Below are 23,185 nucleotides of genomic sequence, written 5' to 3'. Positions count from 1 at the left end.
GCCCTTATACTTAAGTGATTTCAAGAAGTTGTTTTAAATTTGTTTTGCACCATGTTTTTTCTTTATAATTGTTTCTAAGTAAGGAAGTCTGAGCTGTTCTTGGCTATTGATAAGTAACACTAATATACAGGATTAGTGTCTCAGTTTGCCTAGGGTGATATCCTTAGACAGGGATTGTCCTGCTTGACATCATTCTGTCCTGAATTCCTCCCTCCCACCACCCAAAACCAAACCTCCAAGCCTGTGACCCTCATGATTTATGCTTTCCAGGCAGCTTGCAAGAGAGTACTGGTTGACAAGTTATGTTGTCAGATAATGTAACTCACAGAGGGAGCATGTCCCTATTGTTTGACTGCATCCCTTTAAATTTAAAAAAATCTCTAAACTTGTCATTGTGGAGGCTGGTTAAATCCAAACTTTGGGTCCCTGTCTTGCCTGTAAGGGACATATCGCTCAAACTGGTCTACTACCTGTATAATAGGAAATGATAATGGGGATAGTGGTGGGTATGGAGGAGGCCAAGCTACTTAGAGGCTGCCCTTTATACTTCAGCTCTGTGTTTCTTCCTCTGTGTCTCTCGGCTAACTTTACCCCCTTTCATAGCCTTCAGAAGGGAATCAGTGATCCTGATTATTCAAAACTCATAAGAGTCCCAGCCATTAAGGAGACATTCTCACAGGATCCCTCTCCTCTGTCTGGTTTTTGTGTTTTGGCCAAGGAAACCATTTGCTTCAGATGTACCATGGGCTAGTGGTTTTTTTAACTAGGTTTAACTTTAGGACATCTTACCAAGCCTATAAAAAGGAACCGTATCTTTCACCAAAACGCTTGCAAATGGCTTATATGAAATGTCAGTAAAAGCCCTTCTCACCCCAGTCTCATTTTCCCTTTGATTCCATACTGCTGTCTATTGGAGAGCATACTCTAGTTTGTTCATCTAGATGAGTGTGTTAGACCTACAGGTTACTGTCACCTTGTGACAGTATGGTTTTGCAGCCCTGTGTGCTTTTTTCAAATATTTGCAGTTGACAATACTGTGAAAGCTATGTAGTCCTTCACCGGAATAATGAAGGAGCTGTTGATCTAAAGCTAAAGAGGGAGCTTCAGTAGTCTTTTTTTTTTTTCCTTGCTCATTGGAGGTCAAGAGTGAGCTCCCTTCTCTTTGAAGCTTCAGCTCACAGGACTCATGTTTTCATGAGTCACTTGTTCAGCTGCTTAAAGTGGTGTGTATAGACATACTGATAGGTTGAAGGTATGACTTATACAGAAAGTACTAGCCTGGAAAGTGCAAAGGGATCTAGTCACTGTCATATCCTCCACCCAGTCAGTGTTGTCCTTCCAGACTTTACTGACTTAATTTAAATAAGGTTATTTCTGCAAATCTGTCTCTGTATTTTGAAGTGGGTGTGTTTGCTTGTGCTGGGATAAGGGGAGGAAGGAGAAGGAAGAATTCCTAACCACGCTGTCTCAGTGAAGGCTGGCTAGATGGCGGGATGGGCATGCTCTTCCAATTGTCCAAGGAGCATGGTGGTATCGTTTTTAACATGTAATCCTGTGCACTTTCTCATAGTGTGTCTCTGGTTGGGGGCAACACACCCCTAAGTTGCATACTGACATGGATCTGGGATGGTGTTAGGTTATGCTTTAGACCTGGGAGCTTGAGAGTGCTCCCTGTTCCCTGGGTTCAGACGTCAATCTCCAATAGGTCTCCTCTTTGGGATTTCCTTGGGAGTAAGATGTGCTTTTCCTGATCTAAGCTTCAGGCTATTGGCCCATCTATCTACTAACCAACATAAGGTGAATTGGCAGATGCAGACAGGCTTTAGCTAGCTCTTTCTTCTCTGAGCTAGGTGGATGTGAGTAAGCTTTGGTCTGGAAACTTGTTTGCTGTGTTAATAAACTATGGCACCTGAATGTAAATGCTCTGCCAACAAGGTTTATTGTCTTGGTCTGAAAGCTGCACTAATGCAGCTATAGCTTCTGGACCATGCAGTTTGTGCACACTGGCTGAGCAAGCTAAGGTCCAGCTGTACCTGCCTGTGTAGACACTATCATTGTGTGTGTGTGCGTGTGACTGTCTGTTCATCTTTCTCATCTAGCTTAATATCCTTTCCCCACAGCTTTGTTACATCCTCTTTATTGCCAGGCACTGATGATTCCTAGGTAAGGTCCCCCTCTGCTTTACAGCAAGGTGTGTATTCCTCCATGCAGAGGCCCATAAGCATTGTTCTTGGCATTACCCTTGATTTTAACAACTGGGAAGCACTTTTAAAACGTTAAACTTGTCCACATTGAAATAATCTGAGCTGAAGAGATTTGCAGTAGGTGCCTCCCTCAGCTGGAATATCTTGGAAAGATTTTTAGGTAAGAGTTCAGTTATTTCTGATGTTGAGATTAAAATCGGGGGGGGAAAGTGTTTTTCCACATTATATGAGAACTTTCAACAGCTTAGTTGAAACTCTGGTATATCTGATCTTGGAAATTTAGGAGGGAGCAGACTTGCTTTGTTGGAGATGCCTGTGGCCAGTTCATGAAATTGTTCTCAGTTTAATCAAGCATCTCCCCTCTTTCACTTGTCCTTGTCATGTGCCCAAACTTGTTAAAGTTTGGCAATAAGCTCAAAGATTGTCTTATGTGAACAAGCTTCCTCTATAGGGAACCAGGAAGGGCTGGGCTCTTGCAGTTTGTCTTGGTAGGGAGCCCTGGTCATGGTGCCTGGGAGCTGAGTCTCGCTCCTTTCCCTACTTGCAGTGGTCCTTCCTCTGGCCCTCAGCTGAGGAGAAAGGGTACATAGGAAGGAAGTAGAAGCAATACCCCAAAAAGTAGGAGCAGACGAGGTAGGATTTTGCAGTAACCAAGCTGTGAGTAAAAGCTGAGGACTAAATTTTTAAGAACAGGAGCGGAGGGAAATGGTTACTTGAGGACAAAAGTTAGACTGCTGTTCTCCAGACTTGAGAACTTAATCTAGGTCTCGAAGGCTTTTCCATGCTCTACCAGCAACCTCAGGGGCCTTTGCTGTGTTTGTAAAGTGTTACCTCCCTCTAGTGGTGTGTCTGCAAGGCTATGGGCACAGTCCCCTACTAGCTCCAGTGGTGAGGGTAGATCAGATCTAGACCATATAGATAAAACAGTGTCCTTTACTTTTATCTAGCTATTCATACCATGTTATGTAGATATAGATGCAGTTGGTGTTCCTGTGAGATACTGGGCAACTTGCATAAGCCATTCTGTTGACGGGTGGACACTTAGTGTCCCTCCCTTTCTGGGTATTTAACTGGATCTACATGAGGTCAGGCTTGAAGACAGGCTCAGCACAGGAGGTTTCTGTAAATAGCTACAATGCCACAGATAAATTACAATTATTCAGAAACAGTAGGATCATTGACTCAAAATGAGTGGACAAATCTGGTAACTTTGCCTTTAATGTCTCTGCACTTTTATTTAATAAACAAGTGATGAAGAAAGGTAGACCTGGTGTTGGTGGAAGAGGCTGCTGCTCTGGTTAGAACAGCCTGGGTGCAACACAGACTTTCTAAGTCTTGGTTGGAGCCAAGATAGGATGGCATGTGCTCAGGGGTGTGGGGCCTCACATGCTGTGGTGCCTTTGAGATTTCACATTCAACTGACTGGTTGCTAATGAGATAAGTGTCTGATGGGGGAGAAAATAGTATGTAACTGCATGACCAGGATTGTATCATACTGGGAGGAGCATCCTAAATGTGTTCACTGATAATCAACTGTGCGAACTAATATTCACTGTTGCATGAACCACTTCATCTGGACCAACAGAAAGGGGAGAATTTTTTTTGCGTGTCTAACATTAGATCATCATGGCTGATATGACATTACTGCTGTTAATATTTTAGGATTGGACAAAACATATGGTCATTTAGTAATTGGGTTGTACCACTGAGGATTCTTGTTCCTACTGCAAGTGTCCCCAACCCTGGCACTTCTGAGTCTCTTCTTGCTATAGAATCATAGAATCATTAAGGTTGGAAAAGACCTCTAAGATCATCAAGTCCAACCGTCAACCCAACACCACCATGCCCACTAAACCATGTCCCTAAGCGCCTCATCTACACGTTTAAGTACTTCCAGGGATGGTGACTCAACCACTTCCCTGGGCAGCCTGTTCCAATGTTTAACAACTCTTTCAGTAAAGAAACTTTTTTTCCTCATGTCCAAGCTAAACCTCCCCTGGTGCAACCTGAGGCCATTTCCTCTTGTCCTATCGCTTGTTACTTGGGAGAAGAGACCAACATCCACCTCGCTACAACCTCCTTTCAGGTAGTTGTAGAGAGCGATGAGGTCTCCCCTCAGCCTCCTTTTCTCCAGGCTAAACAACCCCAGTTCCCTTCAGCTGCTCCTCGGAAGGCTTGTTCTCCAGACCCTTCACCAGCCTCGTTGCCCTTCTCTGGACATGCTCCAGCACCTCGACGTCCTTCTTGTAGTGAGGGGCCCAAAACTGGACACAGTATTCGAGGTGCGGCCTCACCAGTGCCGAGTAGAGGGGCACGATCACTTCCCTACTCCTGCTGGCCACACCATTTCTGATACAGGCCAGGATGCCATTGGCCTTCTTGGCCGCCTGGGCACACTGCCGGCTCATGTTCAGCCGGCTGTCAACCAGCACCCCCAGGTCCTTTTCCGACAGGCAGCTTTCCAGCCACTCTTCCCCAAGCCTGTAGCGCTGCTTGGGGTTGTTGTGGCCGAAGTGCAGGACCCGGCACTTGGCCTTGTTGAATCTCATCCAGTTGGCCTGGGCCCATCGATCCAGCCTGTCCAGGTCCCTCTGCAGAGCCTTCCTACCCTCGAGCAGATCAACACTCCCGCCCAACTTGGTGTCATCTGCAAACTTACTGAGGGTGCACTCGATCCCCTCATCCAGATCATTGATAAAGACATTGAACAAGACCGGCCCGAATACTGAGCCCTGGGGAACACCGCTCGTGACCGGCTGCCAACTGGATTTGACTCCATTCACCACAACTCTCTGGGCCCGGCCGTCCAGCCAGTTTTTGACCCAGTGCAGAGTCCACCTGTCTAAGCCGTGAGCCGCCAGCTTCTCTAGGAGAATGCTGTGGGAGACGGTGTCAAAGGCCTTACTGAAGTCCAGGTAGACCACATCCACAGCCTTTCCCTCATCCACTAGGCGGGTCACCTGGTCATAGAAGGAGATCAGGTTGGTCAAACAGGACCTGCCTCTCATGAACCCGTGCTGGCTGGGCCGGATCCCCTGGTTGTCCCGCACATGCCTTGTGAGCGCCCTCAAGATGAACTGCTCCATAATCTTCCCCGGCACCGAGGTCAGGCTGACAGGCCTGTAGTTCCCCGGATCCTCCTTCCGGCCCTTCTTGTAGATGGGCGTCACATTGGCAAGCCTCCAGTCGTCCGGGACCTCCCCCATTAACCAGGACTGCTGATAAATGATGGAGAGTGGCTTGGCGAGCTCCTCCGCCAGCTCCCTCAGCACCCTCGGGTGGATCCCATCTGGCCCCATAGACTTGTGAGTGTCCAGGTGGCATAGCAGGTTAACTGCTTCCTCTTGGATTATGGGGGGTTTATCCTGCTCGTTGTCCCTGTCTTCCAGCTCAGGGGGCTGAGTACCCTGAGGATAACTGATCTGACTGTTAAAGACTGAGGCAAAGAAGGCATTCAGTACCTCAGCCTTTTCCTTATCCTCGGTGACAGTGTTCCCCCCCGCATCCAATAAAGGATGGAGATTCTCCTTGGCTCTCTTTTTGTCATTAATATATTTGTGAAAACATTTTTTGTTGTCTCTAAACATCTTTAACAACCTTTCCTAATCTTCTCTTCTTTATACCGATCAATAGACACTAGCAGCCTTTTTGTGTTGCAAACAGCTTTATTTTAGCTGTGGTATTTTGACTCTCCACTTAATTAGGATTAGCTTTAAGTTGAAAAGAGCTGTCTTTTGATTATGGATTCATAATTTTTGATTACTTAAACTATCCTTCTTATTTTCACTTTTATCTACTTTTGCCCTGACCCATAAGTCCCCCAAAACAACTGAATGATTTGAAACGAGGAACACACAGGGGGTTTTTTCCTTTGTGTTTCATACAAATGACTATTTGGTGGTGTTCTTCTATCTGTACTAAGTGCAATCCATTCATAATCCCACCAGGTTACATATGCAACGAACGACTTATAGTCCTAGTAATTTATGGTACTTTTATTTATCATCCTAAAACTTAAACCATTGTCTTGCATTGGGGCAGTGCCGTCCATATCTGCAGATGAACTTGTTTAGAGCTGACTGTATTAGATGTCCAGCAGATGTCTCTTTTTAAAAATAAATAAATAAATCTTTTCATATATTAAATGGATACTTCCAGAAGAACTGGTCCTATTTTCTAGTTTGGTTTTGGTCACTTACATTGGCCATCTTCCAGGACTTTGAGAGAAATCGCTGATTCATATGGTATGAAACTTTCATAGATCTGAATTGTATGGTCGTCTTTCCCTCCTTTTCCTTCATCTTTCTCTTGCTGTCCTTTCAGGTTGCTTCCAAACTCGCTATACGAATGATGGCTTTAACTTTTCTTGCTGTACTTAACTTCTCCTTTCTCTCCCAAGCTTAAAATCTAAAGTAAAAACCAAACAAACCTATTTCGTTATTTCCCAGCACTGCGAATGAGATGGTGCACAGTGAATGGGCAGTGAGGATGAGGGATAGCAGGCTAATTTGGGAGTTGGGTTCATAGTTGCCCTCTGGATAAACTTCCCACTATCGTCCTTTAAATTTTAAAGCCTCAGATAAATGTTTAATTAGTAAATACTTGTAACTATGTCAGACCTGCTCTTGCTGTGCTGGAGGTGCTGTCCTCGGGGTCAGCAGACTAGAGTGTGCAAGTGTTCTTCAGCTGCCCCTGCAAAATCCAGCCCTTTGGCTTAAGCTGCTGTGGGAAGTGGTTTCAGAGGCTGTTAACCTTTTCCCTGGTCTCACTAAGGGATGCTCACCTGTTTCTGTTCCATTCACTGCTGGGGCAGTGATCACCTCTGCCAGAGGCTGCAGTTGGAGAGGTTGTAATGTCTTAAACTGCTACAGCTATTTACTACTTAATGCATGTCAGTGCCCCAAAGTCTTTTGCCAGTAGCCTGCAAAGAATTCATGCAACCTAAATAACCATGGGGCTGTCTTCCACTGCAAGGTTGAATTTAAGTTGCATTAAATAGCACGGAAGCTAACTTTGGTGATATTTTTTGACTTTTGAATACTCAAGCAGAAATCAGCTCATGTCCTGCCTACATTGTTAATGCAAACTGGAGAGGGTGCTTCAAAGGAGAGTGTCCATCCTCCCCTCCCCCAACTGTGTCCATTGATGGGTGTTTGCACTCGCAACCCCACACATCTTCTGTTTTAGCTTTTCTGGAGGCTGCTCCCTGTCAGCATGCTTCTTGTGGTTTCTTTTTCTCCCCAATATCTATTTGCAACACCTTGTCTCCCTCTCATTGGAGCAGAATGTGGCAGTGCTTTGGTTTTCTTGCACAGTGTCACGGTGCTAACAAGACCCTTGAAATACCACCCTTCAGCTATGCACAGCCGCTTTCAGGCTTGCCCCAGCCTAATCTGGATCTAGCTGCTTAATTGTAGTAGGATCAACCACACTTATCTCACCAATAAAATCAGGCAAACAGAAGACATGACAGAGGGAAGGAAGAAACAGTCATTACAGCTGTTGTGAAGTGGTCATGCTCCTGACCTAAGCATGTGTTTTTCATGCCTAACATAAAACTCTTGAGATCATGCAGGCACAGTAGTTCAGAGGGGGGAAAAAGTGCTTTGATTATGTTTGTTTATTCAGCCAAAAATAAGAGCACGAGTTACCTTTTGGGGCTTCCCCCTCCATTTGTGTTGTGTATCAGAGTTCAAATCTGCTGTGAAGTGATGAAGATACGTGTGATCTTTTACAGAAAATGTAACTTAATTGAATGTCTGTTTGTTAGACACAATTATAGTCCCTTGTTTCTGAAGTATTCTTAAGTTATTTTTTTGTTACGGCTTTCATTGATGTAGAGGAGCTGTGTTACCTCTTATACCAAAGCTTCAGTGAATTACTGGTACAGTTTCCCTCTGGACTGATGGCAGTGTGAACCTCGAAGATGTAGGAGAAAGTTGATTTGAAGAAGGTAAGAGTGAAGAGGGACAGAAGCAAGGATTTCTCCCACATGACTGGTACCAATCAGAGTAAAACTAACCTTTCACGAGCGCTCAGCTTCAATGAAGTGTGATTACAAAAAAGCATTATATACCTTCTAGGGAATTCCCCCTCACTGTCGCCTTTCAGTATCATTTCAGTTGGCCAGAATGCCACGCTGACAGGCAAGAGTTCAAAATGTGAATATTTTTTCTGATACAATGTGCTGAACAGCACTTCTGAGTGCAGATGGAGGCACAACTGGCATTTACGCAGTTCCATAGATGTGTATTTTGATAATCCTGCAGTATTAATGATAACTCCAGGCACCTTGTCTTAACAGTATTTATCATGAGCTGCTCAGACAGTAAAGCTACTGAACGTTTTATCTATTTGGTGAATTTCTTGTTCTTAGTGTGATATGTGAATTAGTATAGGGTTGGGATAGTAAGTTACTAAGTAGGCGTACCACTGTTATGAATTAATCTCTATCCCTTCCAATTCTGATCGCTTTTACTGAATATAGTCTGTGGAAATCTTTTTCTCTCCTTTCCCCCCCATTGTTTAAATTGCTAATGAGTCTATAGCATGAGGTTAGAAACTCCCTTATTGCCAGATTGTGTTACAGTAAGTAGTACTTTTGTGATTCAACTCAGCAATACCCACACTTCTTTCTGACCCAAATGCATGCTGAAAGAGTGAACCTGCTAATTGGGCAAAGGATGTGCTTTGTGTATTTTTATTCATTGGGTCTAACAGCCTGCACGGCTGCGCTATCGTATTCCTGCACGCTTTCCTTCAGAGATGGGGAATGGGGAATTTAATCATCCTACTTCTGTCCTTCCTCCTCACACCCAAATAAATGTTGAGCAGTTGGCATTTTAGCTGGAGCTTCTGATATAGGTAGTTGTTTGGCACTTTGGTACCAAACTTTCATTAGATTAACTCGGGCTAATTTGTTATCTTCCTTGCTAATGTTTGGACTCTTCTTTTATCCAGTAGAAGAGTAATTTTGGTGTTACCTGTGGCAGTTGCTATTGGAGCTGTTAAATTATTTCACAATTGTTGAAACTTTTGCAAATTGCTGGAACCACCACGTTTTTGTCAAAATGCTTCGTTAAAGGATCTTGAAGAGTGTTGGTGGGGTACAAAAGACAGCTGCTGCTGGGGATAGTGGTCTTGTTGCTTCCTCCTGACTCTCATATCCACCCTCTCCTTTAGACCCTTTTAGGTCCCTGCTTTCATTCAGGAGGTGCCAAGGTGATGCAGTGCCAGTGAGCTGATCAATGGCAGTGTACCTGTGGGAGAGGACGCTTGCAGTGCCCATGCATTGCCTTGGTTGGAGCAGGGGCAACGGAGGAGCCATGTGTCTGTGGTACCGTGGCCACTGTGAGGGTGGGACTTGGTGTGGGGGAGAGCCTGAGACCAGAGTGTCTTGTATGTGCAGTGAGGTGCTGCTTTACCATTTTGAAGTGCCTTTTATGATGAGAAAAGTCAAAAAGGCCAGCAGAATATTTTTTTGCATAATTGTAAATGCGATAAACAGTGGTATCTGTGGACGATGAATTCTCATTGGGATTCTAGAGCTCAGGGGTCTTTCAAAATGTGTGGACTGCTGCTTTGACTCAGGGATCAACGTGTCTGATGCAAAGAGAGAAGTGTATGGGTGGTGGAGGTTTAAAAAAAATTCCTTAAAATACTCCATGCCTTAAACTTTGTGCTTCACTGCAGGCACTGGAAATCTGAGCTCTTCTGATGGGGCATGTATGTCATCTTTGTAAGCCACCTTTGAGCAAGGGAGATCTTCCACAGTGTAACAAAATAAGCAGTCCAATCAAGAATGTTTTCAAAGCAATTTTGTGGCTTGCTGCAGCTCTCACCTACTTTCCCTGCCCTGACCTCTTCATCTTCTTGTCCCGTACTGTGAGAATAACATCACTTTTGCTGCTGGGGATGGGTTAGTAACACAGGTCCCGGCTGTGAGGGAATGGTTGCTTAGGAGCTGTCACCTCTGGTGTGGCTGGGGCTTGGCCTTCTGCTGGCCTGGGAGCAAGGAATCAAGCCACCGTCCCTTACTGACTTCCTTCTTGCCTGGCTCCAGGCAGATGGGGTTATGTGTGCTATCACTAGACTGCTTTTGAGGTTAGTTGAAGGATATCTCTATGGACTAAGTGGGAATTTTTTGCTTTTCAGGAAGAAGAGATGCCAGATGTAGAAATTGACATTGATGACCTTCTTGATGCAGCCAATGAAGAGGAGAGAGCTCTCAAATTACAGGTAGTATTATTTTCTAATTTTCAATCAGAATGTAGCTGAATTAATGCATCTGGGTCCATATCTTTGAATCCACTGTAAGCGTAGAATGAGAACTGAGAGGTTCCTAGGTCTGAGTTTAGCATAATCTACTGGACTGTACAAAAGTAATCAAAATCCTTTAGGATAAAAAATTTCTGGAAGGTAGGTGATAACAGGAGTAAATAAAAGTTCAAAGAATCCAGTAATATAGGGAGATATGCTGAAGCAGATTAGACTCATTCTTATTTTTACAAGTATATAAAATAAAGAACAGAAAACATAAGAAAATAAAGAACAGTCACGTAGAAAAATTATGTGGCTGAGAGTCAGTTATGATGACTGGATAGTTTCTGTGATTGACTGCAGCAGCAATATACATGCATGCATATACAGACCAGAAATCCTCCCTTGTCCTTAGGATACTGGAAACTTTGTTCCTCTGTCTATACTACCTAGAAATTGGAACCCATCAAGTTACCATCGAGTTATCTTGGAGTAACTTGTCTAAAAGCTTGAGGAAAGGATAAGATGGTCAGCAACAGGAATTAGTAGGGAAATTCAGAAGCTGTCTGCTGAAATTATATAATTCAAACCAGCTCTCTAATTCTCTGAATCCTGCTTGAGGTAAAAGTTAATGAATGGAAGAATGAGGGGGAGAAGAAAAGAAACATCACTGTCTTAGTAGAGATACATATATCTAAATCAAGATATAAAATCAATATGAGGGTCTCTGTTCATAATCTTTTCAGATGCACTAAAGGAAGGAAACCTGTCCCAGAGCAGTGGTTTGCCCTCAGCTCACTTCTGGGAGGTGACTAACCAGTGCTTAGATGCACCACATCTGATGGCAGTGCCTATTGGCACCCTTTTCTCAGTGCTCACTGCCCAGCCACAGAGACATGGGGTGTAGCCCCAGGCTATTTACTCAGCGTTCATAAATAGCTTTGCTGCTTCTGCCTAAACTAGCTGCTCCAGCCACCCTGCTAGGAATGCCCGACCTAGCTAAGGTTTGTATTTCTGCATTACAAAGACTGTGGTGCTCTCACAGAAAGCTACTTTTCACATGTGTATTGCTGGGAGAAATGTCCTTGGATTCTCCTCTTCTCAGTTTTTCTTGGAGAGAGGGATTTTGTAGCTTCCAACCTGGAGAAAGAAGCCATCATTTCTCTCCTGTTGCAAATCACTCTGATCCACCTAGGGAGTAAAGGTGACTTACTATAACGCTCGGTTTTCAGTGGCATCTTCATCCAGTGATTCCTGGTTCTTGCTCCTTTTCTTTCCCCACTCCCTTGCCAGGTTTCATACTGTAGACTTGTTTATGTTCACTGTTATTCTGTATTGGAACTGACGCTTTCGTATTTTGCTTCTAGGAAACTCTTGTAGATTGCTACAAACCAACAGAGGTAAAAAGACTTTTCTTAAATACTATTCATGTGTGGAAAGTGTAGCTATGTTCAAATTAAAGTAACTTTTTTATACTTATAATAAAGTAAATATAGGAATATTAATAGGGAGCTGATGGGCTTGGGACTTTATCCTGGGAATGTTTGTGCCTGTCACTTGACTATAGTAGGAACAGGACTGGGTCCTGTGGAGGAACTGCTGATCATTCCAGCTGAAGTATCAATATTGTCTTCAGTAATGTCCTTATTGACTTGACTGATGCTTAAAGCTGTCGTGTTACAAGAGAACTAAACACAATTCTCATCAGATTGTTAAAACCCTACTGTATCTGCATGAAATACCAACTCGAGAGATGGACTGTGTGCTCTTCAACATTGAAGCCATTTAATTTTATTTCTGACAGTAAAATTGTTTGTTCTGGGAACTGTTATGTAGATATGCAGCTCAGCTAATTGTTTTTGTGAATGGACTTGAATACAATCGTGGTATAACCTGAATTAGCAGGATTTAGTTAAAAGTCCTCAACTTTCAACTTGAATATCCATTAACGTGTCCAGTGCCAATATAGCCTACTTCTCATATAGTAATGTGTGCTTACTAGGAAGAGTAAATATTGTAACAAAAACTTGGACTCATTTAAAAAAAAAGTGTAGTTTGGGTCAGTTTCTTGGTTCAATTTATAAAGTCAGTGCTTTCCTGCCAGTGGCTGCTGTGCAGTATTTAGAGTGGGTGGCTTACAGGATTCCCCTAATCAGGGATCTTTCAGCTGCACATGACTAGAAGCCAGGTGTTTGGTTTTTGAAACAAGGCTGCATATAGCTTGGTTCCTCTAACATCTGTAGCTGTAGCCACTTAAACTACTGGGGCTTAAGGATAGTCAGGCTGTCAGGAAGAACCACTGGTACGGTTAAATAGACACCTCCCTGTCCATCAGATACTTTCTTCAGGGCCTTTCCATTTTTATTGACTCCTGTGGTAGATTGGGAAAGTTCTCCAGAATTGCTATTACAGTTGCTGGTACTAACTTTTTGACAGTGCAGGGAATTGACCCAGAAAGACTTGCATGATAACACTTGTATAGCTTGGTCTGTGTTGCACCTTGGTTTCTTTACAGCAGATAACACACATCTCCCATTATGGAGATGCCAGGCCAAAAAAATCAAGTCTTCAGATGACTCACTGTAGTAATGCTACGCTACAGATGACCCCTGTCAGCCTCCTCCAGCCTTCTCTCAGCAAATGCTGTTGAACCTTAGTTCTTCTTTGTAAGATAGGTGTGTGAAGACTGATACGGCATGTGGAGCATGGTTCTTCTCACAGGCTAGTGAGAGAATGTGAGGGTCATGAGTGGGTGGGAGGAACAGGTTGCCAAGAGTTTAGCAGCCACTCACATGCTGACCTCTTATCTCTGTGTTATCTGAAGGTGGATGAAGAAGGCAGAGAATCAAATAATTTCCCTTCTTCCTCCTTCATTGAATATGTAATATGAATTATTTTTCTTAGCTCTGAAGCTTGACATTTAATGCAAGGACAAATTTCAGAGCTCTGATAAGGGTACGTGACAGATGTTAGTGAGTTTTCACTTGGAAACCTTGGTCATAGAACTGCAGCAAATATTTGTGCCGGTAAATTAAGTTGGCATGGCAGTTCACAGGAAACATCATCCTGGACATGTGTGCTCGATTGCCCTCAAGGCACTTGGATCAAGGTGAGATTTAATACTGAACTTGCGACTTGTCTCTTCAGTCCTCTGCTGATGGGATGGAGGTAGCTCATTTACCTGGGAGAATGTCCATCTTCCGTGACAATCTTTTGAGATGGCCAAGTTGAGAGGAGTTACTTAATCCACTTTTCCGTGAGGGTAGTTGCCAAAATAGGAGTCACTTCCCAGGACTGTTTTCACAACAGCAGCTTTTCTTCATCTGTAGCATAAGCCCAGTAATATGGCATGACTGCTAACATAGGCCACTTAAAAATAGTGATTTCTCCCTTTTTTTTTTAAGCTGCCATGTGTGGACTAAGAAGAGCCTTTAAATTGGCTTAAACTTGCTATGTGAGGATCCACACTTCATCTAGAAAATCTGCAATCCTTTCATATTTGCAGACCATTCAAACCTATTGAGGTAATTGGTTTGTGAAAGGATTTCTAGAAGATTTGTGGCGAACGGATGTGAGCTGATGGAATTTCTCCTGACCAATCAAATACAGTCAATCAAGTGCACTAGGGATTTTAGCATCAAGAGTTATACAGTTTGCAAAAGGCAGTAAACCCTAACTGGGGAAAAAAATTATGTAATATGATGTCTCCACTATTCAGAACATAAGGAAAAATAGTGCAGGCAGAAAGCTTAATAACTTGAAGCTCTTACCCCATCTGTTTAAAAAAAAAAAAAAACCAAACCAACCAACCAAAAAAAACCCCAAACCCAAACGTATATCTTAAGTCAGTGTTGCTTAGTGTCTTCCACTTAGACTAAAGGTTAAGGAAAGACTGAGGGATTCTTGCATGTATTCTGGATTGACTTTTCATCAGAAGAAGCAGAGTTATCCAGGTCACTGGAAAGGTGGAAGGAATTCTCAGCCTCTAATAAATTGGCCAAAGGTAGTAGCTGACAGTAACTTATGAGGAACTGCTATGAAACCTTTATTCTAAGGCAAATATAGCTAGACTGTTGAATGTGCTCCAAAATTTTAAAAACTTTTCTAAGGTAGCAGTTACGGCCATTGTTTTAATTTGTATGGAAATATGCTTAATGTGGGAACCTTGTTGTAAAGAGCTGTGTAGTTTACCTGAACAAGGCAACTAAAGGTTAATCAGGAAAGCGCACACAGTCAGTATGACTTTTTTGGGTGCTATTTAAGTTTACGTTAATGATCCTTAAATTAAAATGTTGATTTGCTAATCAAGATTCATATGCAATGTGACTGTGTCATTCAGTCATTAAAAGTTAGTTTTGTAAATTGTGCCAGAAACTAAAAATAACTTCTGAGCACAATTTGCCAACTTGGCTGTTTGTAGAAACATAATAATTAAAAAAAAAAACAAACCGTGGCTAAGAGATACTTTACAGTTTGCTAGTTACCAAATGTATGTTTTCATTGGTGTTCATCACTGCAGTATGTGACTTGTATTTATTATATTTCACATCCTTTTACTTGAGCCACAATCTCCTTGCTCTGTGTTGTGAAGTAGCACTTGTTGAGGAGAAGTTGAGTAGCTACCTGACTCAAGGCATAGGCTTTGGGATCTCAAATGTGGACAGTGTTTTGACACGTGATGATGGTCTTCCCACCATGCAAAATTAAACAGTGCTAGAAGTATTCTTCAGACAGTTTACACTTTCTCTGCTTCCCCTTCTCTCCTGTTACTATCATACCTAGTTCAAAAGTGGTACATGCCACATAGTCTTGACATAAGACAAGGCTTGACATGAGAGAACAGCAATTCATTTTTAGGACTGCACAGACTTAAAGGGTATGCTATCAGCAAAAGCAGTGCCATAACCAAATCTCGGACCTGAACTTCTGTGGTTGAAAAGGAGCAGGGAGCAGCATCCTCCTCCTGCATCATCCATGTGCCAGAGCAGCCGGTGCTTCACGCAGTGTAATGCGTTGTGTGTGGAAAATCCCACCCAGACCTTTGTCAAGTTGCTGTCTCGATTCTGTCTATGCGATGGAGAATTTTAATGTAGGTCACAGGGAATTTTGAGTTTCATGTTAGCAGTGAATGTTACAAAGAAATTTAAATATAATCTGTAATCTTGATGATAGGGTTTTGATATCTCTTATTTAGAATAGGAAGACTGTTGTGGGCATGAAATCAATGAAGTTTTGTCAAGACACATACTTTGAAGGAAGCTGGCTAAATCTGTGTTATTGTATCTCTGCTGTTGGTAGCAGCAAGACCACCCATTTAGACTGGGCTTTGGAGAAAATCTGAAATATTTGTGGCTGATGTGAATTAGAGCTTCTGCTGGTGGGACTGCCAAAGTCATGACAGCAGAAATGACAAGGAGACTTTTAAACTACTGTGGGAGAGAAATCCAATGAGTGGGCGATTTTTGTTTACTGACTCTGCAGGATGTAGTTGAGCTACACAATGTCTGCAGATAACTAATCTTTGAAGAAAACTAGATAAATTAGATTTGGGGTTTCTTTGCTTCTTTCTTTTCTCATAGAAATATACAGAGCTTCAGGCGAATGGGCTAGACATCTCTCCCACTTAGGCAGGATTAAATCTATCTAGACTATCTTATTAGTATAATTCTTCGCTCAGTGCAAAATAGGAGAAAAAGGAGATGAAGTCGCATCATAAAAGAAGGTTATTCTGCTGGTAACTTTTAATAACAATTTTCAATATAATTCCCAAACAAACTATGTTAAATTGCTGTGCATATTCCCTGGAGAATTTGGGCAGAGATTTAAGTCCCTGACTACTCAGTTACTTCAGTGGCTGGACTATTTCAGCATCTTCTAACACTTTAATTTTGAGAAAGGTAGAGATGTATTTGCTTAACTACATTTTTCTCCAAATTTAATTCCTAGTTGCAGCAAATGACAGGCTTGTGATGCAGCGTTTTAGAGTGGTCCAAGCACTGTGGTTTTTAAAACTAAAAACTATTTTGAGTATGTCTTCAGATAATGTATGTACTCGGTATGCAGATATGAATATAAAGCTCAACCCTTCTGAAATGGTACCTTTAAAATTTTGAAGGGTTATATTTTTTTTGGTCCTGCTATGTTATGAATTCTTTCAAATTCATTTTACTATTTGTTTTATAATATAATTGCAAGGCAGCAATATGTAGGATACCCATTCGAAGCAATAGTAACTAAAGGTGTGTCCTGAAGCCTCAGTGCAGTGTACTGCCATACATCTAGGGGAATGTAGAAGCTCATAGATGTTTATTGCAGCTCAGCTGATGGGTGGTAAATTATTAAGCCACAGTAACTGTATTATGTGTCCATATTACTTGAAATCAAATAGGGCGCTTTGTAGAGAAAAAAATTAAGAAGCATATTTAAAAGCAATGCAGACAGAGGCATTTCTAGAAAAACATGGTTTCTTGTTCATCCATTTGACCACTCTGAATTCAGTGAACTAAATCTGTTTATACGCCTGCTGAGATTTGCCCTATATTGTACTACAGTGTTGGAGGGAATTAAGCTTGCATGTTTTTGTTTCAGGAAGTACTCATGAATACAACTTATAAATACCCATAGCAATATTGTAAGAATAGAAGAGCAAATGGTGATTTGACAAGAATAAGCTGTGCTTGTTTGTGCTGCTGAATTGGAGAATAGCTGGACTGCATGTCTTGACCATAGCTAAGCGTTGTGGTATTTGGTCAATGCCTTGTATAGGGCTCACCGAGAAGATAAATTGCTGTGTATTGTCCTCCCCTGGGCACTGATGGGGCCATGGCCTCACTGGAGGGGCCGTACTAATGGGATTGTTCAGTGAAGCCACAGAGATGCTGCACCAGTTCTTGCTAATAGAAGGCAGCTTCTGGCCTGGTTTTCCCGAAGCATCTACGCCTCGTCAGTTCCCTTCTTCCCGTATGATCAGCTTCAGATTTGAGCCTGTGGGGAAGGGAAGGTGATGGCAGTAGGGTTCCCTCTTCTTTCTTTTTTTTTTTTTTCCTTCCCATTCTGATGGCATTTTTGAGCTATTGTTTAGTTTCTTCTCCAAGTAGCTGTGGAGATTGCTCTCCAGGCTGACTTTACTTTTTGCATCCAACCAGTCAGGCTCTCTCCAGGAAATAGCCTTGGGCAAGCAGTCAAGGAAATTTTGATTTTTGACTTGGCTGCAGGGAAGTAAAGCCGTGGAGGAAAGCTGGTTTAGGATTCATTTCATGCTCTAGTGAAGCAGGAGGACTAGAACCCCTACATTTTGGTTTAAGAACTAGTCCTAGTACATGTGTACTGTTTGTGGAAGAGAAATCTGGAGAGACAGACTCTAATTAGTCTCCAGAATTAATTGGAAGACTTGAATAGGAAGCCTCAAATTCATTGTCTGTCAAATGACCTCATTAAAACAATGAATCACACCTCCAAAGCAGAAAGGTGAAATGATTTCCTCCTCTTTCCTGAATTATCATTTCACCTTTGTTTGTCGTCTTTATTTTTTTTATTCTGCATTAGATGAATGCTTTTGCTGAACGGAATGCCTTTGATTCAAGGGAAAGCATTAGAGAAGGGAGAAGACAGATGCCTAAGGCTTAATATAGATGAGTTCAAATGAACTATAGATTTAGTCTGTCTCATTTAAATTTGCCTTTAGAATTAGAAAGACGTCTTCTAGAAACAATGATTTTGTATTATAAATTAACAGGACTCTCAATAGTTGTAACAAAACTCTATTTAAAGGTGGCCTCTTTGCAGAAAATCTGCAAAAAGAATTTAAACTGAGTTTGTGTACATTTTTTTTTTCCATTTACCAAGGTCTGAAGTGCTGGTATGAGATTTTTCTTTTAAAAGTAGATGTGACCTGTGTATTTCTGGCTGTAGCTCTCCAAGAATAAGTCTTAAGTTCTTGAATCTTTAGCTGAATTATTAAATGTTTTCCAACTCTGTGAATTAAATAAGTATTATATAAGTAGATAATCCAACCTGTGTTACAGAACTACTTTTAGCATAGATTGGTACGTGATCAGCTTTCAAATGCATGATGCTAAACTTTAGCATATCTTCTAGAGGGGATTTCAAGAAAATGCTCTATGTAAAATGATTTTTGTGTATGAGGTTGAGATATCACAAACCTCAGTGGATATTAAGCCTTCTATTAAGCCTTGACTCAGATGTCCACAAGGAATAAAACTGCAATTTTTGAGTGATGTTTAAAGAAAACAAATGGGTATTGCTGTATGTCATAAAGCTGAGTCAGTTATAAAGTGAAGGCTTACTGAAATTCTGTCTCCTTTCCTGCCTCCAAGAGGGAAAATGTGCATCTTTTCTAGAATGCCGCCTTTCCTTGATGGGGAGCTGCAAAACAAGCAAGGTGCAAGCACTGGAGCACAGCTGTGTTAATGACAGCTGGCTCCATGCAAGCATCAGATGCAAAATGATACTTAAATCAGAGAAGTACTGAACCAATGCTGTAGTTTGCACACCCACAGGATGTGCACAACAGCACTACTGCATTATGTAAAATGTCTACCACATACAAAATGCTCTTGTTTTACTGTTTGGTACTGCAGACACTTATTTCAAGAAAAATAGTTCCTGAGGGGTAAAGCATTTTCAATTATCACATGTACTTCTTCAAGTGAATACAGCTCCCTTCCCCTTCCTTAAGAACAGCCTCAGTTACCTCAGATCTGGTTAGAGGGTTGCCCCTACAGTTTGGTTTATTTTGGTAAAACTAAGAAGCTTCTAGGAGGTTTTAATATTGAAAACCTCAAGCAAATATCTTATTTTACAAAAGAAGGTGCTTGTGGTACCGCTTCAGAGTATAAGGGGAGGAACTCCCCTCCCTTGCTGTAATGTATTGAAAAGCAACTGACCCCTGGGCTGCATTTCATATCCAAGGGAAACTTGCTCCAAATCCTTCTGAATTGTGGGAAAAAATGGACAGAGAAATGGTAGAGGTGCCTTTCAAACAGGGATATCCCAAATGGGTACAGTCAGAGTACCATAGAATTCCCTGTCCACTCTGCAGATGCCCCTTCCTGTAATGCTCTTACTTTTGACTTCTGTGAATTAGTTGGACAGTTTCCAGCTGCAGTGTCTTGTTGCTGCCTTGATGGCGAGTGAAGGTGGTGTAGAGTATTTGTGGCTTTAACAGATGAATAATAGTCATTCAAAGGGAAGACTGAACTTCAGCCTGTTCCTTCCCAAAACTGTCTTAATCTGATGTTTTGGCATGGGAGCATAGGTTTTTATGGAAAGAGCTGTTGAAAGGCAATATTAATTGCATTAATCCCAAGTAAAAAATCTTTTAAGATCACTTTAGAGTTTTATTTCTGTAATGATTTCACTGCAGGGCTTCATTTAAGTTTGATAGTAAAAAATACTAAAGTGTATTTAGGATGTGTTGAACAGCACCATGCCACATTAGTTTTGCATTATCTAGCAGGTCTTTACAATGATGAAAGGGTAACACAGAATCAATGCATAGTGCATTGAAAGCTGTGAATTTTTAGAGTAAACCTGTCTCCCTCCTTTTTCTGACCTCTAAATAGATAAGTACTGTACTCTGACAAGTTGAGTGGATATTGTTGCAGTGGCTTGTGCCTATGTGGAAAAGGACGGCTTCTAAAAGATGGAGGGGGATGATTTGGGGTCTTAACAAATCTGCTTTTCCGATCATCTCTCTAGGCTATCTGTCTATCCAGATGGGAAGCGCAATATTGATATACATAGATGTATTCCTGTACTGGCCTTGATCTAGTTAGTTCAGGAGTGGAGGCCAGAACATACAAGGTTTTTGGTGAGCCTTTGTAGCCCACGCTGAGGTGTATGCTGCTCTGCCTTTGCTGCTGTTAGTTGAAGCCACAGCTAGTATGGGTGCAACGATAACCATGGTGCAAAAGTACATGCAGTACAGTATAGACGTGCATAAACTGTCAGGAAAGGAAATTGCTCTGCTGAGGAGATACCTGCCAAGATTGTGGTCCCACCAGAAAAACCTGACATATTTCTTAAGTTAAAGTACACATTTACAGAGACTTTCCTTATGCACAGTGTAGCACCTGGATAATATATGTTTCAATGTGACTTTTTGGAAAGGTACTGCACCACTTAGGTGGTGACCTTGTTCACTGGAATCTTTAGCCTCAAGCATTCAGCTAGGAAGTCACGCTTTTTGTACTTTCACATCAACCTGACTGACTAAATCCATAATTACATTCCATGTTTACAGATAAATGATTTCATGATAAGAACCTTTTTGTAGGTGTATACATAGTACTATGGGTAAACATTATTCTCCCAATGTGACAGTAAGGGGGTGATTTAGCTTTTAATGCATCTGCAGTTGTTATAAGAAATTGTATACCAAAAGGATTTCAGATAATGGTACAACTCTGTAAGTTTCTGTTCTCCCACAATTTAAAAAGAGAAACTCATCAAACTGGGGGAAATATCACTGTGAATAAAGACCTTGTCCATGAATGAATATATATATAAATTTTTTTTTTTTTTAGAATAGTGTCATTCACTGAGCTCCACAACCAGTTTCACCCAGCATAAGCCAGTGGTGCTACCTCTGGCTCCTTATTCCTGCCTTGCCTCAGACTGGCACGAGTGGTGTGGGGCTGAGTGGTAAGCCTGGTTGGAGAGCTGAGCCAGCTTGGAAAGTAGCAGGGCAAGAGGAAAAACAGCTGAGTTTTTAGCCAGATTGGCTTTCTGTTCCAGCTGAGTATGCAGCCAAGCAAAATGCTAGTGCCGGCATAGAGAGTGATGAGAGAAACACCTCTTTTGGCAGGAGTGCTGATTTTCTGTGCAGGCTTAAACTGTGAAAGTCTGCTTCGACTATTTGTGTTGTATCCAGCCATAGATTTTGCTTGATTCAATAGTTGGTAGAAGGCCCTGTGTAGTAAAAGCCTGAAAGATGGCTAGCGACTGAGCCTGAACACTCATGCAGAGGAAAAGCTAGTTGTTCACACCTCCGCTGTGTGATGAGAGCATGCATATAAGGTTCCTGGAGATCAGGCCAGAGAAATTCCAGCTTAGCAGTAAAAGCTTAAATGAAAATGTATAGTTTGCTTTGATTTTTTTTTTAAATTGAAAAGCATGGTATTATGGGATCATAAAAATTACTCATTTTCTAATCTTTTTTCCTAGGAATTTATCAAAGAGCTGCTAACTCGGATAAGAGGAATGAGGAAACTCAGTCCCCCTCAAAAGAAGAGTATATAAATAACTCAAAGTAGTAGCACTCTGTAAAAGACATGGCAAGGGAAATAGGACTTTGAATACAAGACCTTTATTAAAATAGTTGTCTTTCTCCACGATTTTGATTTCATTCAGTTTTGACTCAAGGAATTTCTTTTGTGTGTTTTAAGGGTTCTTTTTTAAGTGTCAATTTTTTAAATCAAGAATATCAACAATTTGGATGCTGCTCAACTTTCACTTGAGGATTACTGAAGCAAGTGAAGAATCCAAGAGTTAGTGATGAGGGGCAGCAAGCCTACGTGGTGAACCAGAAGACCCTGTAAATTTACAGAGCTAGGAGACTTCTCCGTGCAACTAGTTGGATAACGTTTTTTAAGTTGGTTGTACATTTAACTCATGGGTGTCAAGTTTCTTGTGCTTGTCTGTACATAAATTATAAAGTGGGTTGTGAATACTGTTTCACATGGATGGAAGGAAAAGTTTGTTACAGTAAATTATTTAAATGGTGGTTATTGCAAATTTGCTACCAGAAGGTACCAATTTAAATTACTAAAATGAGTGCTGCCATTTTTCTAAATACCCTTAAAGCAGCCCGGTGAAGAATTTCATCATATCTCCTTGTTTAGACTGCAGCATAGGAGAATTGGGAATTTTAAGGGCTTAATTTGTAGACTTAGAGTTATTTGCTTGACTTTGCTTTGCCACATCATTTCCTCTCCACCTCATGGTGTCTTGGAACTGTGGTAACCTATACTGAATAAGGGCCTGCAGTGATATCTAGAGAAATGTCTGTCGCTGTTTAAAAGCTGCTTCACAGTGGAGGAAAGGCAATGCTACCAAAATGAATTACAAGCACTGTCTTGCATTTAGTGATGTGGTCTTAATCGAATGCAGATTCCTCTCCTATTAAGGTAGGCAAAGAATATTATAGTCTTTGTTTATGGCTCTGCCCTGAGAAGCGGGGAGACTTCTTCACTTGGGCTCTCTTACTTGTAAAAGCAAGAACAGAAGAGAGATCCCTGCTCCCTCCTGGAAAATGTCCGAACTAAAATGTTCAATAAGCTACCACATGCTGGTAGGTGACACTAGTCAGGCATTTTATATCAAGGATGCTCTGAACATATTTTATTTTTCAAAAGAAGTACATGTTTGTGAATTTTATGTATACTGGCAAGCTTTTTTAATGTATTTAATTTTGTAATGTTTACCAATGATTTTATTTACCAGATATTTACTCAAATAAATGGAACAACTTGTGACTTGTTACATGTACACTTTACAAGACTACTGTTGCTGAGTAAGTTGGTAAATGAACTTGCTCATCAGAAAGAGAAGCCGATGAGGCGGTAAGTACATGGGAATCCAGCTGTATAGACCCTAACTGGTTTTTAATGTGCAACAAAAGCCCTTGCCCAGTATCACTCAGCCAAGCTCCCGTAACCTGGTGCACAGCCTCACTTTTGAAAGTCTTCTGTAGATGAGGC

At 41.6% G+C, this 23,185-nt stretch overlaps 1 protein-coding gene across 1 annotated transcript in view; it reads left to right on the top strand.

Annotated features, from left to right (window-relative positions):
• Positions 1-22,971, top strand: part of PPP1R14C (protein phosphatase 1 regulatory inhibitor subunit 14C) — a 55,720-nt gene extending 32,749 nt beyond the window's left edge. Inside the window, exons 2-4 of the mRNA XM_076333859.1 lie at positions 10,359-10,442; positions 11,831-11,863; positions 21,651-22,971. Of these exons, the coding sequence (XP_076189974.1) occupies positions 10,359-10,442; positions 11,831-11,863; positions 21,651-21,725 (192 nt within the window). The 3' untranslated portion in view covers positions 21,726-22,971. The remainder of the gene's footprint in view (positions 1-10,358; positions 10,443-11,830; positions 11,864-21,650) is intronic.
• Positions 22,972-23,185: the final 214 nt, after the last annotated feature.

Source organism: Aptenodytes patagonicus, chromosome 3, assembly GCF_965638725.1.
Source record: "Aptenodytes patagonicus chromosome 3, bAptPat1.pri.cur, whole genome shotgun sequence".
Classification (NCBI taxonomy): domain Eukaryota; kingdom Metazoa; phylum Chordata; class Aves; order Sphenisciformes; family Spheniscidae; genus Aptenodytes; species Aptenodytes patagonicus.
The sequence above is the reverse complement of the archived record's forward strand: the minus strand, read 5'-3'. Positions and strand labels throughout refer to the sequence as shown.